This window comes from Chelonoidis abingdonii, chromosome 6, assembly GCF_003597395.2.
Source record: "Chelonoidis abingdonii isolate Lonesome George chromosome 6, CheloAbing_2.0, whole genome shotgun sequence".
Taxonomy (NCBI): Eukaryota; Metazoa; Chordata; order Testudines; family Testudinidae; genus Chelonoidis; species Chelonoidis abingdonii.
The window spans coordinates 16,492,915-16,507,899 of record NC_133774.1 but is presented as its reverse complement, the minus strand read 5'-3'; the positions used below and the strand labels follow the sequence as shown (position 1 = coordinate 16,507,899).

General features: G+C 40.4%; 1 protein-coding gene across 2 annotated transcripts in view; it reads left to right on the top strand.

The window, feature by feature from the left end:
* MYO5B (myosin VB) overlaps positions 1-12,600 on the top strand; it is a 380,719-nt gene extending 368,119 nt beyond the window's left edge. For both annotated transcript variants that reach the window (XM_032768192.2, XM_032768191.2), the window contains 6 exons: positions 325-414; positions 2,741-2,891; positions 4,132-4,417; positions 5,558-5,732; positions 7,945-8,025; positions 11,244-12,600. In XM_032768192.2, the coding sequence (XP_032624083.1) occupies positions 325-414; positions 2,741-2,891; positions 4,132-4,417; positions 5,558-5,732; positions 7,945-8,025; positions 11,244-11,396 (936 nt within the window). In that variant the 3' untranslated portion in view covers positions 11,397-12,600. The remainder of the gene's footprint in view (positions 1-324; positions 415-2,740; positions 2,892-4,131; positions 4,418-5,557; positions 5,733-7,944; positions 8,026-11,243) is intronic.
* The last annotated feature ends 2,385 nt before the right edge of the window (positions 12,601-14,985 follow it).

The following is a 14,985-nucleotide window of genomic DNA, read 5'->3' as shown; positions in this document are numbered from 1 at the left end:
CCTAATCCATGCAGATGATTTGTTCATGACTTGAAGCATGTGATTTGATTAGTTAATATTACTATATGGGCCAAGTTCTGGTTTGTGCTGCACTGTTGCAAATTCAGAGCAACTTCAGTGACTCAAATGGAATTACTCTGGAGTTACACTGTTGTAATTAAGAGCAGAATTTAGTAGCAGCCATGGTAACAGATTTCATGCAGGAATGAAAATAGCATGTGTTGTACACAGTTATAGTTCTGCTATTAGGACAACCACCTTGTCCGAATAGACCAGTTTCATATGCCAAAGAGGAATCTCACGTGTTAATTTTGCTCTTCACAGAAACACAATGATGACTTTCAGATGACATCATTTTGGTTGGCTAACACCTGTCGCCTCTTACATTGTCTAAAGCAGTACAGCGGGGATACGGTGAGACATTTATGTAAAGAACAGAGCTTCAGAAAAACATTCACCCAGTTTTGAAATCTTCTGTTCATTCCACTTAAGTGCTCATCTCCAGGCAGTCCACTAGGATGTTAAACTATCAATAATCATGCTGAAATGGTAAAAAAAGCTTTGAGAGATAGTTACAACAAGGGCCCGAGTCTCTGCTCACTGACTCTGGTGTCACTCCGGAGTGGCTCCTGTGAAGTTCGTAGAGGAATACTGGTGTAAAACTTGTTTCAGTGGAATATCAGACCCTTAGTTTAAAACAGGGGTTTGCAACCTTTCAGAAGTGGTGTGCCAAGTCTTCATTTATTCACTCTAATTTAAGGTTTCACGTGCCAGTAATACACTTTAACATTTTTAGAAGGTCTCTTTCTGTAAGTCTTTATAATATATAACTAAACTACTGTTGTATGTAAAGTAAATAAGGTTTTTAAAATGTTTAAGAAGCTTCATTTAAAATTAAATTAAAATGCAGAGTCCCCGAGACCATGGCCAGGACCCGGGTAGTGTGAGTGCCACTGAAAATCAACTCGTGTGCCGCCTTCGGCACACGTGCCATAGGTTGCCTACCCCTGGTTTAAAACTTTTCCCTCTAGTTATAGTAATGTTCAAAGGTCAAACTCACAATTAGGATGCCGCACTTGTTCTGTGATTGAAAAAGTCTTCTCTCAGGTCCAGTACTGAGAGCCCTCCCCTTGACTTCAGTGCAGTCAGTTGGCAGGATTGGGTCCTTCATTAAGATGATTTTTAAACAGGAAAAAAAAGGGTTTAAATCTTTTTTCTGAAAGTTATTGCTTTTTCTTAAATTGTGCTCAATTAGTTCTGAACTTCTGAGGTGCGTGAGATCAAAAACTACTAATCATAACGTAAAGTTTCTTCAGGGAGGAGGTAATCTCTTATAGCAGCCTTCTTGATACAGTTTTCACACCTGTTCAGTTTAGTGTCGATCAACTTTGATAATCTGTGGCCAAATCAGATTCTCGCAGTTCTGGTAATATAAAAAATCTTTATATGGTACTTGTCCACTGGGATGTTGACACCACTTTAGGTACAGCCATATACTATGGTACCAAAATTTGGAACATAGAGATGCTTGTGTAGTTCCCTTCTAATTCACTCTTGATTTGTGTTAAACATAGCCCGCTGTTACGCTTCAGAAGATACAGGCAAGAATAATGTTTCTTTGGAATCAAATTATCTGTCAAGATTCTGTAGATTCTAATGTGGGAGACACTGTGTAGCCAATAATTTGTATACAGTATGAAAGGAATTGTATGGGTAAGGCTTGGTCATTAACAGTGGTTTGTGCTTCTGTATGCCCTCTGCTGTCTCTGTAGCAGTACTGCATTTAACAAAAACAATGAGGAGTCCTTACGGCACCTTACAGACTAACAAATTTATTTGGGCATAAGCTTTCGTGGGCTGGAACCCACTTCATCAGATGCATCGAGTGGAAAATACAGTAGCAGGTATAAATACACTGCACATGAAAAGATGGGAGTTGCCTTACTAAGTGTCAGTTTAACAAGATAATTCAATTAACAGGAAAAACTACTTTTGTAGTGGTAATGAGAGGCCCATTTCAAACAGTTGATAAGAAGACTCGAATAACAGTAGGGGGAAATTAGCATGGGGAAAATTAGATTTTGTAATGACCCAACCACTCCCAGTCTTTATTCAGGCCTAATTTGATGGTGTCCAGTTTGCAAATTAATTCCAGTTCTGCAGGGGAATTTTCAAGTTGTTTGTTAAAAGCAGAGCTGAAAACTTTGGGAGACACCTTCAAAAAAATCAGGTTTTTTGGTGTATAACTTGTAAGTTAACCAGGAGGTCAAAATATTTTATCATCATGCAAATATTTCCATTCTTACAAAGACATTTTAACTTTAAGATTAAAATATGTGGCTCCTGGCAGCTCTGAATAAGTATGTGCTCATGATATAACAAATGGGTAGCCTAGTGTTTAATAGGGAACTGAAACAGTCATTTTCAATTCAATGGGAAACATGCTTTATCTTTTAATTAACTGGAATTCCTTTCCACTTGCTGAAATTAAAATGAAGCTGATTATGTAATGATACTTCATTTTTAAAAAATCTAATAACTTATGAATAAGCTGTTGAATAATCGTAGGTGATTTTTGAGTCTTGATCTTTTCTTCAACTTTTAAGACCAAAATCTACAGCATTCTAGGAACATTACACTTTCATTTATTTTTACAGGCCTTTATGCAGTGATGTCAGTGGACTGTTATTAGGCGGAATAATAGAACGGGGGGGTTTGGTCTCTCTTTTTTTGTTTTTAGGGTTTTATGACACAAAATACCGCTAAGCAGAATGAGCACTGTCTTAAGAACTTTGACCTCACGGAGTACCGGCAGGTTTTAAGTGACCTCTCCATTCAGATCTATCAGCAGCTCTTTAAGATAGCAGAAGGCATGTTGCAACCAATGATAGGTATGTGTGGGATATTTATATTATGTGAAGGTGTATATGAGACCTTTGCTCTATGTTAGCAACACTTCTCCCCACCCAAACGAAAGCATGTGGCAGCATAAAACAGATAACAGTTTAAGAAATATATCCCTAGTGCTCTGGAGAAGGCTACTATGATTGGTGGCTTTATTTATAAAGTTCATGCATGAGACAGTGCTTGAACTGAAGGGAAAGTCAGTGGGATTTTTCCCAGTGATGGAATAGTTTATCTTCCTCCTCCTTTTGGGAGCTGGTAGTGCCAAGAAGTGGAGCTATGACATTGTTTCTAATCCCACAGTCCTCCATTCCAGGCACTGACATGGATATGAAGTTTGTGTGCAACTGTAGAACCAAAAATCTCAGTCATGAGAGAAGAGAAGTCTACAAAAAAAACTATTCTGCTTTACAAGGGTGCATCAGAATAACAAGAAAGAAAATACCTTTGTCATTTTGTCCATCTTCCTGCCAGTGAAGGACTCCTCCCTTCAACAATATATATTCTCTAGCTATGAGGTTTCCACCACTTCCCTTGGGAGACCTTTAGGAAATGTTTACACTATGTTCTTCTAAAACTGTTATCACACCCCTCATACCTATACCTGCTTATACCATGCTGTACCATTTTAGCGTGTGCAGCCTTTTGCTCCTTGGAGAGACGTGTCATATTCCTCTATTAATCGTTACTTAGCCAATGGATACAGATTTATTTCTTTTAATCTTCTTTCCCAGACACTTAATCACTTTAAATGTAGACTTGATTAAGGCTACAGGTTGGGACTACAAGGAGAGTTTTTATTATAGCTCTGGGCAGAGGTATTTGTAATTTTCACAGTATGTTAAGTAAGTTCTTCTCCTTAACATTAATACATAGGACTTTTCACCTTCAAATTACTATATAGCTATTAACTAATTAATCTTCCCAACTGAAGTACACTGCCAAGATAAGTACAGTAAGTTAAAGTTATCCCCATTTACAGATGTTAATGACTCTCCCCAAGCCACAGAAGGAATCTGTGGCAGACCTGGATTAAAAACTGATTGTTCCTGGATCCCAGTCATTTCTTCATACTGTTAGGCCATAATATTGTCTTGTTTTGTAGACTGTAGCATACTACATAACATTAAGCACAGATTACAGGTAATCTAACAAATCACTCCTGGTGATTTATAGGGAGATGTAGGCCTTGTCCCCATTCCTTTCTGAAATTTTCCCCCCTCCCAGTGTCTGCAATGTTGGAAAGCGAAAGCATCCAGGGTCTGTCAGGTGTGAAGCCAATGGGCTACAGGAATCGATCATCCAGCATGGTAGATGGTGACAACTCTTACAGTTTAGACGCAGTCATTCGCCAACTGAATACGTTTCACAGCATCATGTGTGACCAGGGCCTGGACCCGGAGATTATTCAGCAAGTCTTCAAGCAGCTCTTCTATATGATCAATGCAGTAACGCTGAACAACCTCCTGCTGAGAAAAGATGTCTGTTCATGGAGCACGGGTATGCAGCTCAGGTAGGACAGTGATGGGAAGGCACCTACTTATGTACAGGCAACTTGTTAATTTTGTACAGTGGGGAAGGTAGTAGACTAAATATTCCAGCAGAAATAAGGAGGGAATTGTATAGGATTAGCAAAGCTGTGTCAAATAAAACAGGGAATGCATCAGAAACCGCAAAAGTCCAGGAATAAAAGCAGGAAGGAAGGAGCAGAATATAAAGTGAATTCCAATTGCATAATAACTGCAACAGATTGTTTGCTTTGTGTTTCGGATTTAAATGTTCATTGCAGCGCCTATCTGTACTGCAGTATCACAGATATTTCTAACGTGCCCACCATAGTAATATCTGAGCCTATTAGGTTCATGCAGACAGATCTGTGAGCCTGTGCATATATCCCTGTTGACTTCAGATGGGCTCCATGCAGGCGCAAGGGTCTGTCCACGGGGATCTGAATTCAGAAGGGTCCAGGTGCCTAGTATCTATCTTAATAGGTATTTAATTTGCTGCGATTATGGGAATTCCAGAGTATTTAGTTTCAAAGGTATTTAGATTCCTAGTGGGATTTTCAAAAGCACTTAAGCAGGTTAAATAACTAACTCACATTGAGATCAGTGGAACCCATTAGGTGACCTAGACGGTCACCTAGGGCATTAACATTTGGGGGGCGGCATTTCGGGGGCGGAACCTTCTGCCGCCTCTGTCGGGAGCAGCATTTCGGGGGCAGAAGCTTCTGCTGCCTCTGTCAGAGGTGGCATTTCAGGGGCGGGACCTTCTGCCACCTCTGTCGGGGGCGGCATTTCAGGGGCAGGACCTTCCACCATCTATGGCAGCAAAACAGCTGGTAGCGCTCCTGTTTAGGTGCCTAACTTGCTCTTGGGTACTTTTCAAAATCACACCAGCCACCTAAAATACCTTTTGAAAATCTCGCTGCTTATGCCCTTCTACCTTTACACAGCTAAATAAAATCTAGCCTGTAACTTTATGAATATTCTCCTGTGGTTTGTGGAGTCCAAGGATCAAGACCACTTAATCAGTATGTATCACACATCTGCATAAAAAACTCCACTCGTTCCAGCAATGCAATGGTTCTTGAACTAGTAAATGAGTCCTCAGAAGGAAACTTTCAACTGACATCTTACTTGTGTGGGGCCAGGTATAACATAAGCCAGTTGGAGGAATGGTTGCGTGGGAAGAATTTGCAACAGAGTGGTGCAGCAGAGACAGTGGAGCCCCTGATCCAGGCAGCACAACTGCTTCAGCTCAAAAAGAAAACTTCAGAAGATGCTGAGGCTATCTGTTCCTTATGTACATCCCTCTCTACGCAGCAGGTAAGGGACTGGAGAACATGTTTGCTATGGAACAGGTGTGAGTTCTTTCCAATGCAGTAAGGATGCTTTAGGACATGGTGCTCCTCAAGTGTCACATGCTTGGTGGGACATACCCTTTTTGAGTAATTTTCTGGTCACATCCTGCCCTCCCAGCTGCTACTGCTGCCAAGAAACTAGCTGCCAAGCTCTCTAATTCTCCTGACAGGTAATCTCTACGTTTGCTGTGCAGGGTAGGATCAGCTGTGGATAATGCACAAATATCTCTGAGTCAGCTGTCCCCACTTCAAATTCCTCTTCCTCCTTTAGTAGTGGCTTTGGGACCCAGCTGTGACTTCCCTGGATGGTGATGCCACCTCCTTCACTTCCAGCTTTAGATAAGGACCATCCCACCTGATTCAGGAACGTACACAACCCAGGCAGCTACAATGGGAGAAAACACTTGTGGGGCGATCCTCATAACTAACTGTTCTGCTGAATAGTCAGTGATACTTCTTTTAAATGCAATAGGTATTCTGTAAAACTGTAAGAAATCCATTCTGTTATTTTGAGCAGTGGGGATGTCTTATGTAATAACAAGAATCCTCTACAAATCTGTAGCAGTGGTGCCTCAGAATTGATTTACTGTTGGCCTGTGGGCTGCCTTCTAGCTTTGCCTTTGGCAGACAATGAACAAACCATTTGCCAGTAAGTGTTACAGGCCTCCAGAATAAAAGATGAATTTCTTTTGGACCAAACTTCACAAGAACGTTACAAAGAAGTGTAGTTAATGGGAAGGGAAGGAAGGAGGAATAGAGCAGAAAGCTGTGCCTCTGGGGCATTCATTACAAAATGGGAGAGAGAAAAGGTGAGATCTCCCACGTCATCCCTTCTGTGTACAGGCCCGTCTCTCTCACTGCAGCATGTAGCGGTCCAGACGCATGCTACAACATGGAATGTTCTTTTACAATATAGAATATTCTTTTAGGGACTGGTGTTTACAGCTGAGCTTTCAGATGATGTCATTGTTTTTCAGTCCTAGTAGCTGAACGCTTGTGCTGTCATACAGGTGTAGCAATTGGGCCAAGTAATCCATCATATGTGCAGTCTCCCTCATACAACCAATGAAACACTTGTATGCAAACTAGCTGTAGAATAAGGATGGCAATTGGTTGAGTAACCTCTGGTATCACAATGATCTAGAATTCGTGGCACAGTGATGCATGCCTTGCTGCCACATGGGTATAATTAGTTAAGTCAAAATGTCTGAGAACATAAAAATCGGACTGTAACAGACTGTGAATCCCATTGATGATTTAGCTTGGTAATATTCTGAACAAAAAGAGTTCTCAGCCATGCTTGTAACGGTTTGCATTGCTTCACACTGACTCAGACATTCAGAGCGACAATACTAGAATGATATTATATAGAACGTTTCACAGTGCCACTGTTTTTGGTAGGGGCATCAGTAGACCATGAAAGCCAGGGTCCTATTCCTTCCACCACCATCTGTGCAGCCTTTGGAATTAACACTTGTCCTCCACAGAAGCTGAGTGGAATGGGTGGGTGGGTAGAGGGGGTTGAGGGCTATGAATGAGGAGCTGCAGCAGGACTGAGCTAAAATCAGAAAGGGTGTGGCTGAAGTGGCAGCAGGAGCATGAAGGAGGGAGCAAGTTACCTATCCAGAGACTTCCTGGATCCTAATGCCAATGTGGTGCAACCTTGCAGGTGTCCCCATCACAAACCCACCTGTAGGTTGCAACCCACCAGTTGGCAAAGTACTGTTCTAAAAGATGGACTTGACAGATATGTGAGGATATAACATGCACCAGGAAGGGAACAAGGGAGCACAAGAAATTCGAAATATGCTTGCACTATTAGTCAGGTTGCTCACCCACTGGTGGTTTAATGACATTCAAAGAAATGTCATAGACACTCATCTCTTATTTTCTACATACAAGTTTTTCTATTACTCTTCATTCAGTTCTGTTCGGCTTTCTTGAGATTCTGAGTATTTACACTAAGTTAAGATCGTTAGTCCACAACCTTCTCTAATGATATAAAGAAGCACTCCCAGCATTCCTCAATTTACACACCTTATCTGTCTCCTATATGGAGACTGATGAAAAATTCTACAAAAGTGACATCATCAAGAAACTGGGTAGCGGCGCTTCATGCCATTGAAAAGTTCAGCTGCTATTGGCCATCTAAAACCCTGTTGTTTTGTTTCCAACAGATTGTAAAAATATTAAATCTCTATACTCCTGTTAATGAGTTTGAAGAACGTGTGACAGTAGCCTTCATACGAAACATTCAGGTAAGTTAAATGGCCATAAAATGGAGACAAACACCAACAGTGAAAGTTCTTATGTAAAATGGAGACCAGCAACTTTGAAAATCCAAATTAAAAATGGCACTGATTTAGCATTAATGTTCCATCTCACTTCTCTCTCTGCTTTTAACATATGAAGGTTCAGTGCTTGTAATCAAAGGTTCTCTGATTGTTGAAGGGACACCATCAGCCTACTGAAGCCTTCACGTGTACATCCTCAAATAGTAATATCTTACTGTTCTACAAAACTTCTCTTTTTAAAAGGGAAAGAAGCATACCATGTCCAACTGAAATAACAAGAGGCAGTTCATGAGTGATAAATATATGCTGCCTAATCAGAACTGGCCAGAATGTAATGGTCAGCACTTCTACCTTTGCATCATGGGATTGTTCCTGACCACAAAAGGCTAGGCGGTATACAAACGTGAAGTTAAAATAGTTTAGATTCAATACGCAAAGTAACTTTAGGTTTAACAGATAGCTAGACTGGGGATTATTGGTATCTAATCCTTACAATTACTCATCAGGTTTTTGTTTTAGTATATTACTTTAATTGGTTTCATATTAGTTGTACATGTACATAACAGGGCATAACATCAAGTGATTCAAATTCGCTCACACTTTATTGTAAAAAACAAAAACAAAAAACAAGACTGGGTAATTTTAGAGAAACCCTCACCAGGAAACAAGAAAAATATTGTATTGTAAATTACATCTGCAATATGGACCTTATTTTTTTTTTGTCTTAATGTTCAGGGTAAAATAACACATTTACGCAAAATAGCTGCTCTTGCCCCATCATGCTGCTTTCTCTGATAAGATTTCCATTTTCCAGTCAGATATGCTATAAAAATTGTATTATCCAATTCTGAGTTCCGTTTACCTCACAATTAATTTCTAATAAATCAAATATTCCACAGTGTACAGTAGCAAAAGAACAGAAGGAAATGATGCTTAAATCAGTGTATGATACAAGATGCTCTCAACTTCGCTTTCTTTGAATTTACATATTGTATGATCTTGCAAAGATTCCAGGAACCTCCATCAAAGCCAGAAAGCATTTTTAATCTGCTTTAATATACTGATAAAAATGAGTAATAATTCTTTACATGCACGTAGAACCCTTCATTATAAAGGATCCCAATTCATTTAATAAATTACAACCTGAGCTCTGGTCACTTCTATGTAGGTACTTACATTGGCCCTTATCAGTAGAGCTGGGTGAATAATTATTTATCAGGTCACCAGCAGTTCCAAAAAACAAAATAAATTTGGGTCTGCTCGAATTTGGAAACTCTGAAAAACTTTGGTGAACTGAAAAAGTCTGTTTTGGGTTGAAGGAAACATTGTTTCCAGATATCTTTAAAAGGAGGAAGTAGGGGTGATGGTGCCACCTCCCTTAGAAGCATTAACCTAGTAGTTAGGGCACTCTCCTGGGATGCGGGGGAGAGACATTCAGTTCCCTCCTAATACTGATATGGAGAAGTGATTTGAACTTGGGTGCCCCACATTGCAGAAAAGTGCCCTAACCACTTGGCTGCATAGTCATTTTCACTCTCTTTGTCCCAACCTCCAATGACTAATTAGTTATACAAAGTGGAACCACTTCAACGGTAGAGACTGAGAAAGACCCACTCCAGACTATTCAATAGTCCCAGGAGTAAGGGAACTTTTCTGCTGTATGTGAGCTCCAAGTTTAAATCCCTTCTTCAGATCAGATAGAGGGGGCAATTGAACCTGACTCCTATTCCATATCTTAGGTGAGTACGCAGAGCTACACTTTACAAGGCAGGCACTACCACTGTCTCATCCTCCAGCCATTTTGTTAATGGCATCTCAATCCTGAAAACAAAGATTTTGGCTGAAACTAGTCAGCAATTTCATGTCAAATTTGCAATGTTTTGGTTTACTATTCACCAAAAATAAAAAAAAGTTGCCCAGTTCTACTTATCGGTATAGTATCTGGGCACTCAAGTGTTCATTTTCTCAATGAGACTAGTCCTGCAAGTAAGGGTAGTAGGATACAGGAATGTAGGACATCCCTGAAATGCAGCCACTTCTGAAATGGAAGAGAGCAATCAACTGCCACCCAATATGCTTGAATGTCAAAAAGAGAAAGTAGGAAAATAGTAGCTAGTGTTTAACATTCTTCTCAGTCCTGCTGATGTGCTGGATAAAGGACAAGCATATTGCTGGTAGTGTATGCTGCTACTCAAGAGAGTTGTATTCACTCTCTCACTCCTGGAGTTGAATGGGCAGCACTTTCCATCACTTTGTGGGAAGTTACAACTTGTGTTGCTCTGCTGCAAACTCCCTGGCTACTTATGCAGCATCATGGATGCATCTCCAGGGGGGAGGCCTGTTCACTGCTTGAAGGAAGATCACTGCAAAACACTGTGGAGGAGAAAGCGGGAGGAATTATTGGAAAAGAAATACTGGGTGGGTAACAAAATTCTGTATTGCCAGTGCTGACTTCTGATGATAGAAAAGAGAATGGGACAAAATCTGGGCAGTGTAGGGGAAGTGGCATAACTGTCCCCAAGGAAGCACAAAAACATACTGGAAAAGAAGCAAATTTTTTATTAGGGACTGCATACAGGATCATACATTCAATACTCCCAGCCCTGTAATTCCCAGCTCTGGAATGTTCCTCTTTGGCGCCTGCCAGAGTGGGTCTAGCCAAAGCAGAATAGGGAACATATTTCTGCTATGCTTTTTTGACTGGTCACAGTGCTATGCCTAGCACCTGCCAGGATTTAAGCTTATGCTGATAACATTTCAATTACTTAGTGTATCTTTATTCCGTCTCCCCTAATCATAAAAAGTGCTGGTTAGTTTGTCATCTCTCTAAATCCTGTATCCTACATCACTCAGAAATTCCATTTGGTCAGGCTCCAGTTACACACAATCAATATTCAGAGAGATGTGTTTGAAACTTGATATTCCTAAACATCAATATTGTATGTTGATTGGGGCAGGGATCACTCCATCTTCTATACTTGTCCAGCATGCTGTGCTCAAAGAATACATTTTCTCCCTTAGGATGAAACTAGAGCACATTTTTCCTGTATCCTTAGATCCTATACACACTCTCTCTCTTCAGACCTTTCATTGTGTTAAGTGTTGCAAATGCAAATAAAAAAAAGCAACGATCGAGATGAAAAACACACTAACCTTTTATTTTTTCCACACAAACCTCATAGGCAAATTTGCAAGAGCGAAATGACCCTCCCCAGCTGCTGTTAGACTACAAATATATGTTCCCAGTTTTGTTTCCGTTCAGCCCATCCTCCATAACCATGGACTCTATTCACATCCCTGCTTCTCTCAACTTGGAATTTCTCAATGAAGTCTGAAGAAAATGTCTTCAAACCGGTCCCCCTTCACCAGAGAACTCAAGCAAAAAAAAAAAAAAAAAGAAATCTTTTTTAATGTGGACCAAACAAGATTATAGAAGAACCAATACACAGTAATCAGTTAGTGCTAAACTTTATACTACAATAAGACACTGATCTTGTATGTGATTATTTTTTTTGTAACTTGCAGCTCAAAATAAGAATACTTGAAATACAGAATTTTTTTATTGCTTGATTTCATGTTGAAATAGTGCAAAGCCCATAACAGAGTCTCCAACAGATATGAACAGCAAACACTGGCAAATGGGAGATGGTTAATTTGGCCTTCATAAGGGGCTATGAAGAAACTCCAGATAAAAATCAAAGTCAAAGCACTGTCTTCAGAAAAATGATGGCATTGATAAGGTGATTTGTACATATTAATGCATTTCTATACAGAGGGACAATTTCACATTTCTTCCTGTTGCTAGTCACTGTATCACAATGATCAGTTCAGAAATATAAGTTGCAAAATGTGCAAATAAGTGTTCATCACACAGGTTAAGGTGACAGACTGAAAACTATGCTTGTTTTCACCAAAGTGGATTTTATTTGTCAGGAATTCTGACTTCCTGAAAGTCACCATTGCTCTCCAAACTTCATCCAATACACCTTTATTTCTGTGCATGCTGCAGAGATGTGGCTAGAGGTGGTCATTTGGACTTTCTCTTGCCCACAAAATTGTGGTGATGGCCTCAAAGCTTTCTGATGCAATAATCCAGTAGGTGAGGGGCTGTAGTCTCCCTCCCCCCGGCCGTACTGGAAACTTGCATTCTAAAATCCACTCCTGGTTTACCCTATGCTTTTAGGAGTTAAGATACTGCCACAACCAGTAAAGACAAAGATGCTCCACGAGTTTTTATGACCTTACATAATTACGGAGGGCAGTAGCTGTTTCCGTGGGCTGATATAGCCAGTACCAGAATCCATGTAACAAAACTAGATCTACACCCAGGGCTGTCCCGAGGGGGGTTTCAGGCTGGGACATAGGCACAGAGTTTCTAATCTGTCAAGGGGTGCTCTGCCCCCACTCCACCCCTTCCCCCTACTGCCTATTCCTGCTGTGCCTCTTCCCCGTCCAGTTTCACTCCTCTCCCCTCCCCCACAGCGCCTCCTGACGCCGTGAAATAACTGATCCGCGATAGGTGCTGAGAGGCAGGGGCAGGTACTGATCTGTGTGCAAGTGGTGCTGGGGGGAGGGGGAGGTTCTGGTAGGGGGGCTGCCAGTGGCTGCTGCTTGCCTCATTACCCACCCATGCTCGCCTGCCTCCTCCTGCCTGCCGCTCACCTCCCCATTTGCCCTCTGACCCTGCCTCACCTCCCTACCTGCCTCCTCACGATTTTATGGAAGCATGGGGCCAGGGCAGTTGCCCCAATTCACCATACCCAAGGGAAGGCTCTGCCTACGCCATTCTATAAGTTATGGCATTTTTCATATGTGTGTATAACACCTGTAAACCCAATTTAGTTAAATGAAGTTCCTGATCCTGCTCACACTGGGTGAAATCCTAGCCCTAATTAAGTCAGTGGAAAAACTCCAATTGACTTAGACAGGGTCAGAATTTTACCCATTGAATTCACTATCAATATTTCTATTGACCAGTGGTGCAGCTTCAGGGCCTAAGCTAACAAAAGGAATACTAGCAATAATTTGTTTAATTCTCTTTAAAGCAAAAGAGAATTGGTAAGAAGTTGAATGACTACGTCCATGTCTATACTAGCACTTATGTCGGCAAAACTTTTGTCGCTGAGGGGTGTGAAAAAGACCTCCCTGAGCGACACAAAGTTTGCTGGCATAAGCGCTCGTGTGCACGGCGCTATGTTGGGAGGAGTTGCTCTCCTGCTGACGTAGCTATGGCCACTCACTGAGCTGGTTTTATTATATTGACAGGTGAGTGCTCTCCTGTTGGCATAACACAGCTAAGTAAGTGCTCTGACAGCAGCACAGCTGTATCAATAACGTAAGTGTAGACATGGCCCAGTTCAGAAATCCTAAATCATGTATTTTGATAACCCAAAGCACTTCAACAGAACATAAAGTCAACAATAATCTTAAATTCCTATCAGAATAATGAATTAAAAACTGTCAAATACAAGAAGTTATCAGATAAAATCATTTGAATTGTGATCCAATAGGATTTTTTTGAAATCCTTATTAATATAAAAAGTTCCCTCTTCCTCACTATTCAGGAATTAAAATGAGTCTGCTATTTCCAAAGCATTTATTGACCATTCTCAGTACCTGCCAGAATCTATTTAATTCCCAGTAGTCACAGGAAATGCTCTCCTCACTAGAAGAAAATGGCATCTAAAGGTAGACAGTGCCATATAACAGCAATGATTGTATTAATTTGTGATGGGGCATGTTTACAAATTATGACCTTTGCAGCTTTAAGGTCACAACACTTTTTGCAGTTCTAACTTTCTAGGCTGCAAAATCCAATGGGGAGATTTGTCACTTGCAAAGGCCCAATCTTTTGCAAATTACAAACATGTAGGCTTGTTCACCTCCATAATGGTCCTGTCTAAGAAAATCTTGATTTCTTTGCATTTACTGCTATGGTTCTTATAGTGTCTCAGCAGTTCCATGATGACAAAGTGCTTTTTAGAAAAACCTATCTGCGTTTTTCAGACTATTTTTAGTTGCTGTAAATCATCTCCAAATAGCAAATTTCTGATTAGGTATCCAATTATCCCAGAACATGAGAATTTCTTAGACATACACTACACCCCAAACACAACATACTATGGTCACCTTTTAGACAAGGAGTGTGTCTTGATTTAGACATTATGTATATAATCTGTGTATATACACATACTATAATAGTCCTGTATATGTATATTGCTATAAAAAGCAAACATTAAAGAAATGAGTTCTAGTAAGAGTTATATTGGACTATGTCTACTGTAAAAGTACATGCTCTCAAACAAAAGACTATGGTTTAGCATAGCTATTACCAGTGAAGGATATAATTAAGCCAATTCACAATGGAGGAGGAACCTTTTCCTAGAACCAGTGCCCATAACAGAGTATAGCAGAACATTTATTGCCTGTTCAGTACCAACACTACCTCCAAACTACACTCCTTGATCATTTGCATCTAATGTATGTATTCAGTAATGCCTTCATTTTTCTCTCATTTACAGTAGGAATCATACCACATGTTGGCTGCAGCTCAGAAAGCTTGCTTTCTTGCTCTTCTCAGTGTCAAATGCCTGTCTAATGTAGTATTTTTTATTATAGCTACCTCTTCCGCTATAATATTTCTTCAAAGCATATGTTAAATTTTTCAGTGCATTTTATTTTTCAATTAAATCCTCTGTTTCTCCTGCTGTGAACCCATCTTCACACTAAAGAAAAATAACCTAATGCAAAACTTAGTCCCGTGCGACACAGATGCTATCCTCACAACTCATCTTATGCTAGCAGTTTCCTCTCAGGCTCTTTGGGTCTCTACCTCTCTCTAATGTGAATTATTCACTGTACGACTCCACCAGGATTCACCAAACTTAATGCTTATCAGTCAGACTAAATTAAAGGGAGCTGCAG